At 38.3% G+C, this 7,773-nt stretch overlaps 1 protein-coding gene across 1 annotated transcript; it reads right to left on the minus strand.

The window, feature by feature from the left end:
- Positions 1 to 678: 678 nt before the first annotated feature.
- LOC101483007 (alpha-2A adrenergic receptor) lies at positions 679 to 6,001 on the minus strand. The gene has a single exon (XM_076891619.1). It carries the CDS (start codon positions 5,592 to 5,594, stop codon positions 4,398 to 4,400), a length of 1,197 nt encoding a protein of 398 aa, XP_076747734.1. The 5' UTR covers positions 5,595 to 6,001; the 3' UTR covers positions 679 to 4,397.
- Between the last annotated feature and the right edge of the window lie 1,772 nt (positions 6,002 to 7,773).

Genomic DNA, 7,773 nt, shown 5'->3' on the forward strand with positions numbered 1-7,773 from the left:
TGGCTTTAGGATGTGGCGGAAATTATGTGGGAAATTTGTAGCATGGATGTCCAGTTAGCAAATTTGTAGCAACTGCCCAATGCTCTAATTTCAAAATTAACTCAAATATTCTGAGGAATCTTTACAACACCTTGCTGAATCTGTGCCACAATGATTTAAGGCAAAAAGGGGCTCCAGTCAAGTACTGGTAAGATGTAAGTAATAAAGTGGCCAGTTTGCTTCGTCGTCTTAGAGCCTTTTAAAAAGAGATGAGGTAGAGACTGAGACTTTGCCTATAAAGCCACACATCTATCCACCTTGTTATGCCAGTGTATTGGTGTATGGTAACTGGAAGCATATTCAGAGATTAATTGTTGGGTGTCTGAGTGATGAGGACAGAAATTATTGCAAGCTTGATCGGGAGTTGGTGTTTGCATAGTTCACTTATATGTTTGTGGGTGTGTTTGATGACATCATCCGGGAGCATATGATGGTGCTGGCGGAAGACAAGGATTGAATACAATCAATACTACAGACAGGACAAGATGCCTCAGGAAGAATTATGATGTCCGGAGTAGGAAATTTGCAAGAGCTACACTCGGTATCAATGAAGGTGTGCTGCAGACGGTGATGGCACTTTCCCAGCAGGCAGAGCAGCTTGACTTGACAAAAAGAATCAAACTTGTTTTCAGACTCAGACTTTTATTAAATTATTTCTCATTTATGAGGTCACAAATTTGTCAGAACAATAGGACCTAAAAAGCTCACTCTTTCACCTTTTCCATCAATTTGCCCTTCTTATCCTCTCTCACACACACGCACTCATACCCAAAGAGTTCCTTCAGAGTGTACTTTCAAGCACATGTTGTTCATAAAATAAAATAAGTTGCTCTTTATTATCCAAGAAAGACAAAGAGTTGACCCAAAAAATGTGACTCATTTACAAACTGCTGTATAACTACAGTTCTACTCATCATATTGTGTTGGCAGTAAGTGTTCACCTATACTCTGCTTTTAGCATTTATGCAGAGATAAATGCTAACATAGGGGCCACTTCTTGAGCCTGGTTCTATTGAAGGTTTCGTCCTGTTAAAGAGCACTTCCCACTGTCGCCAAATCATTTGCTCATAGGGGGTCACATGATTGTTGGGGTTTTCTCTGTTTTATTTGCGTTGTTGTAAAATATAAATGACCTTGAGATAACTGTTGTTGTTTTTTGGCGCAGTATAAATAAAACTGAATTGAATTGAATAGATAAATGTTAAAAGCAGGACTGCTTTCATATTTCTCATTCAAGTAGCACTTGCATAAGGTATCTTTTGTGTAACTACAATCTAACCATCAGGTACTGTGAAATAAACTCGCATTAACTGAATTTGCTGATGGTTTTGATGAATAATTAAGCAGGGATTTTCTGCTGCAGCTCAATACAAACAGGAGGTAAATATGATTAAAGTAAAGCATGAATTAGTAAAGACTGTGCTGGCCGACCTAAAGAATGAACTTTGATTTGTTGCCATATTTGAAATATTTATTCAACTTCACATTATCCATGCACTTTGGCTGTCTTTATTCCTCGTTGAGGTCCTCTTTTCCCTGGGGTTTTCTTCTGGAGATCAAAAATAGTCTCTAATTACACCAGTCTTGGAAAACAGAAAACACTGGGCTGCAAAGCTATTGCAGAAACGTCCATATTTTTGATTTTCCTCCTACTATGTTGGGTTATCATTTTATAATTTCTCGCAAAGAAAAATGCAGCCATCTTCTGCATAATTAGACAGCTAGAAATATTATGCTTAAAAATATTAAACACATTCAGAAAACTAGGGACTGAAATATTTATTTTGGATGCAATGTGAGCACAGTGAGATCATGAGGCAAATTAAACAGGAGGCTCCTGCTGCTTACATCCCAGAGAATCTAATTTGATTGTCTTGCATCCTTATCAATTCAGGGGGGAGGAAGTATTATATGCCCCCGTGTGCATGATGCATTGTGCTCAAAACCATAATGAATGACCCAACATTCAATTAAAAACACTCTATTCATCACCAGCTATGATTTAAACTTGTTAGTGTGACCTTGATGTTTCTCTGACTCTGTGCAATCCTGCCTTGGCAGTCCTTGTTTATCCAAGATGCACACTTTTCTCAGTGCTCTTTAATTGTCTCTAAGTTAGACCCCTTTGAGATACATGGCCAGCAGCTTTAAAGAGCACTTATTGAGTTGTAAGTGGGGAGAAATTAGAATAAAATGATGGAAGCTGAGCAGAGAGCTGCGTGAAAGTTGTAAGAACTTTCGCCAGAAGCAGCTTATAAAGGATGTCAGATGCATAAATCGCGGTGCTCTGTGGCCTGTAGAGAGGGAAATAAATCATTCTCTCTGTAGACCGTGCAAGTGGTCTTCTGTGTGCATACACTGAGATTAGCTAATGTAAGTGCTTATTTATCTAACCAACCGTCAGTCCCACAGCACGTTGAAAAAACATCCAGCTATATTTGACGCAGTCAACATTTGTCTGTATTTTTGTGATTTACATATAACTCTTGTTATACTTCACGACTTCTACTTTTGCATTAATCTTTTGGCCTAGTAATGTTATGGGCCTCTTGGCATTTAATTTCTCTGTTGCTTGGTGAGTGTGTTAAAAATGTAATTTATGCATCCTGCTGCTCAAGCATAGCAGCAGACTCCAGGAGAATTGTTATTTTAATTAAAGGATGAATTCAGACGGCAATCACTGCAGTTTCATCGTTCAAACCATACTGATGTGCAGCAGTAGAAATATTTGTTTTGAATACTTTATAGTACTAAATAGTTTTTTATGTTTATTTGTATTACTAATACAAGCAGATACCTGTCAAAATGTTTCAAAAGATAATCTATTCTTATTAGGGCTGTTATAGCAGACCCTTTAGAAATTATGATTTATATCGAATAAACCCTCATTACCACAAAGCTTCCATTACAGTGTATTTTTATTTTATTCCTTTTGACAAATTGTTCGTGGGAACATTCGACAGTCAGGTCGATAGTTTGCCATTCCTAATGGATGCTGTATTTTAAGACTCTGAGACATGGCTGAACCCACACATGTGTACCACAGGAATCTCAAAACACCAGAGTCCCAAAGAACAAGCCATGGGAATCACTCTGTTGTATGAGAGGTGGCTGGGGGTGGAAATGTTTGCTAAGTTAAAACAATTATGGATGGCTTATTTACTTTATGTCAGGTTCACAGGCTGATAGTGGCTTGGAATTAGAACTATAAATAAAGGTTTTACTGTTCTGAAAAGTGTGGTTAAATAGCGACAAGACAATGAATGGTGATAACACACCAAGTAGGATAACAACGCATTGATAAGCATGTGTGGATATTAACTTCACAGTGTTTGCAGGAGCCAATCATATTTCTATTGCTCCATGACTTCTGTTTGACTCAGGGGAAGGATTTAATGATATCCTGATATGAAGGACTATAATTCACAATGAACTGAATTAGATATTGTTTTGCCACCCGTACCTCCAAGGCATCATTTTCTCTTCATATAATTGTCTTGTTCATGCATTTGTTGTTTGAGAATAGTTGGTGCTGTGGGGATAGCGTCCTTTGGGTGCAACTTGTTATTATGACTTCCTGCTATTGATTGCACTATACAAAGTATGCATTTTTTTATTGGCAATATTGTAGCATTTACAGTTATCTACATTTCTTAAATGTGTTTATGTTTTTAATTCAATTGGCATAGACAGAGAAGCTTATGTGCATCGATGTGGCATTCCTTCAGCCTGCTGTGAGCGCATCACTAAGGTTCAAACATAATACTTATATGCTTATTTAGACTCCTTTGACATTCTTGTGGATTTACAGTAATGTATAATTTTCACTAGTAATCATTTTCTTCAGCTACTCCATGAACAGTCACGTTGATGAAGCCGTGGCATGTTTATTGTGGTAACGTCTAAGCCAAATGTCTGCCTTTGTATTACCAACATGGACAATTTTGCATATGTTGAGCAGACTCTGTTGCAATATGCTTCTGCTGTCTTCTACAAGCTATTAACTTTGAAGCTAAAAACAAACACAGGATATCAGTTTAAATACTGTATACCAGCATACACACGTAGAAAATGTGCATCATCAACATTGATACAACTTCACAATATCAAAGCTTTAACTCACAGGTTGTCCAAATATAATACGAGCTGTGTAGCAAATGCACATCATGGATTTAAGTATGATTTAATATCGCAAAAACTAACACTTAGTATCAATAAAACATTAATATATAACAGAAAAAATGCCCTTTTCTTTTTCAAATATTCAATATTGTCTAATATTTTCAAAGGTTACAATTACAGATAAATGTATGACCAAACGCCCTTTAGTGTTCGAAATGAATGCATAAAAGTATTTATTACACTCTTCTGTCCCTTTTACAAAGGATCTTTTTAAAAGATTTCCTGAAGTCATTATTGAATACAGTGTATATGACGGGGTTTAGTGAGCTATTGCAGTAACCTAACCAGAAGAACATTTTGAACAGGGTCTCTGGCACACAGCACTTGTCACACACAGCGGTGAGCGTGTACGTGAAAAAAAAGGGGAACCAGCAGAGAACAAACACTCCCATGACTACAGCCAGAACAAATGTAAAGCGCCTCTCTCTGTACTGCCTTCCTTTCCACCTTCTCCCTCTCTCGCGGGACTCCGGCTGTGGTTTTGAAGCGCTTTCTCCGGGATTCACCTGAGTCACTTTTGCTGTTTTCATAGCCTTCTTCTTTGTAAGTGAACATAGGATTGTTTCATTCCCATCGGAAGAGGAGGGTTCTTCCTCCACATCAAGCTCATTAGCCTCTTTACCGTCTTCTCCTCTCACCTCCCTCTGTTCTCTGTCTTTTCTCTGCAGCGTGTCCAAACCGAACTTTGGGTCTTCTGAGTTCCCATTGTGTCTTTGCCTTTCTCCAGGTGGGGCTCTTGTTCTTTTCTTGGCAATCTGGTAGATTCTAACATACACCGTAATCATAATGACACAGGGTACAAAGAAGGAGGCACAACTGGAGAATATGATGTACCATTTCTCACCATTAATGTCACATTCAAGACTGTCTGTTTTGTCCTTTTTCGCTGTGATAAGCGGAGGAAATGAAATGAGAGCTGCCAGTATCCAAACTAAGCAGACTTTGCCTTTAATCCTGAGTGGTGTCCTTCTCAGGTTATACTCAATGGCTTGTGTGACAGACCAGTATCTGTCCAAGCTTATTGCACACAGATGAACAATGGATGATGTGCAGAAAAGAACATCCAAAGCCAGGTAGATTCCACACCATACCTTCCCAAAGAACCAATAACCCATTAGTTCATTCGCTAAAGAGAATGGCATCACTAAAGTGGCAACCAGGATGTCTGCACATGCTAGAGAGACTAAAAATAAGTTCTGAGGTGCTCTCAGGACACGGCTTGTCATCACAGCAATTACTACCATGACATTACCAAACAGTGTTAGCAGGATAAGGATACCCACCAGGATTGTTAGAGGCACAGAGGTCTGCACAGTATAAGGGTTCCTCCCAGGCAAAGTCACATTTCCACTGTTGAAGATAAAACAACCCATCAGAGTGAGCTGTGGTGTCGATGGTATGGTCTGAACGGGGCTCTGTCAGGAGGCTTGGAAGCTGTGCTCCAGCAGTCTATTAATTGCATCCATTCAAGAACACGGCACAGAGTTGAGGCTTTTCATTTTGTTCACTGGAAGAGTTTCCTTCAAAGATATCTATTCTTCTTTTCTCTTTGTCAATTAAAAAATAGAGACCAAAAAAAGCAAGAATTGGGGGTTTTTTTTTATATAAACTAAAAAGACAAACAAGCAGTAAAAGAAATAAAGGGAACCTATTTATTCCCTGTTTTTCACATAAGATAGTTTTAAGAGTACTAAAAAAAAATCTTTATCCACTAACCTTCAAGAATAAAAGCTTCTGCTAAATCCCCTGGAAGGTTTTGTAAAACAGACTTATATTGCAGGCAGATCTTTTCGTCTAGTGCTGCTGAAGAGGAGCTCATCTTTTATATAGGCTTATCTGACGCTGGGGATCTGTGATGCTGGAATGGGCGGGGCTCATCTCACACTGGACATTTAACAAGAGATTGGGGGTTGTTCTAAGACCATGAAACCACTGGCTGATCGTGACAATAATAATATTGTTGATTTATAGAAACAATATATGTAGTCTATTAAATTAAATTAGAATGGATTAAAAGTACACACTGGGTTTTTCATTTCTGTTCCATGAACAGATGGTGAGATGTTTTAAAGGAAAAATATCTGGATTGTTAGAGACGATTAAAGCTGCTTATAGAATCTTTTTTTTTCTTTTTCAAATATATAATGACAAGATATCAAAATCAGAGTGAATGAGCTGAGGAAAAAAGCTTAAATGCTTAACCTTTTGTAACTTTCTTCTAATAGCACTACATTTTCAAGCCCAGTCTAATAAATTATTAAACCTATGTGTACCAGGTAGGATACACTGATGTGATGATTATGTTCAGGTTTTACCCACTACCTGTATGCACTACTTTACTAAGTCACAAGCATGCTCACCAAGCTGCATTACTTGTTTCACTTTTAGTTCGCTATGTTTTTCGAAAACAAAAGTGCACACAAACCCAAGGTAATTCATGGCATTAGATTGGATTAAACAGCTTCAATAGTTAAATGTCAAAAAGCAGGTTTGTCAGCTAAATTCTTTATCCTGTGATATGGATAAGTCTTGAGCCATCACTCACTTCCTGATGTTTTGCTTGGGAAATAGATGCAGACATTTAATGAAACATGTAGCTATAAATGAAAATAAAACATTAAAGGAAAAACAGATAAATTAAAGAGCATGAAAATCAATATTTGGTATGACCACTTTTGCTCTTCAACACAAAATAAACTTTCTCCAAATTTTCTTCTTTAAGCAGTCTTCAAGATTAGCTCGTCAGGCTTTCAGGAAGACATTTAAAATGTGTTTGAATGTTGAGGGGTGTTGTGGAAGTTTTTCCATTTAAATAAAGCCTGCAGACAAGCGGTGAGTGGTAGCTAACATTCTTTAATCAACACAAAGAATAGAAAACCAAGCTTGGTGGAGAGCCTGCATCATCGCGGGGCAGACGGTCAGCCACTGCTCTCTCCTTCTTCAGGAACAAAAGGCAGTACACAGCTGTTTCACACCTTAAGGTTCACACTCCCTTGCTACCTCCCACAGTCCACAGGGGACAAAAGACTCTTCCCGTGGAGTTGTCTGCTTCCCCCAACTTCCTTACCAGACCCCCACTCCCTGTCTAACTGCACGAGTGTGAGACATGCTAAATTTCAGTGGCACCAAGGCATTATACAATAAAAATAATGTGATTAACACATAAATAAACGAAATTCGTATACAATCCCACCCTTTGATTCTTAAATCAAACCTTAAGAATCACATTAATAACAGAATTTCTTTCCTGACATTCTGTATATCACATCAACATTATTGTACACTTAAAGGAGTTTCACACTGTGTATCCTCACTTCACTGTTCTCTCACCACCCTTTGGTCATCTTTAATCATGCTCACAATCTAAGCTCTCACATGCAAATGGAAACAACAATGATACAGAGGAAAGGCCCTCTCCAGAATATCAAAGTATGCATGGCAGAGTGAAACAGCATTTTGTTGTCAGTCATTCCCCAGTCACGGTCATGGCTCCTGGTGTCTGTGCCATTTACAGAGTCCTAATTCCAACCCTGATCTTCCTCTGCGCATCTG

The sequence above is a fragment of the Maylandia zebra genome, linkage group LG13 (assembly GCF_041146795.1).
Source record: "Maylandia zebra isolate NMK-2024a linkage group LG13, Mzebra_GT3a, whole genome shotgun sequence".
NCBI lineage: Eukaryota > Metazoa > Chordata > Actinopteri > Cichliformes > Cichlidae > Maylandia > Maylandia zebra.

Excerpts from the sequence above, each read along its gene's own strand:
- LOC101483007 (XM_076891619.1), bottom strand. The coding sequence starts at position 5,594 with ATGGGTTGTTTTATCTTCAACAGTGGAAATGTGACTTTGCCTGGGAGG.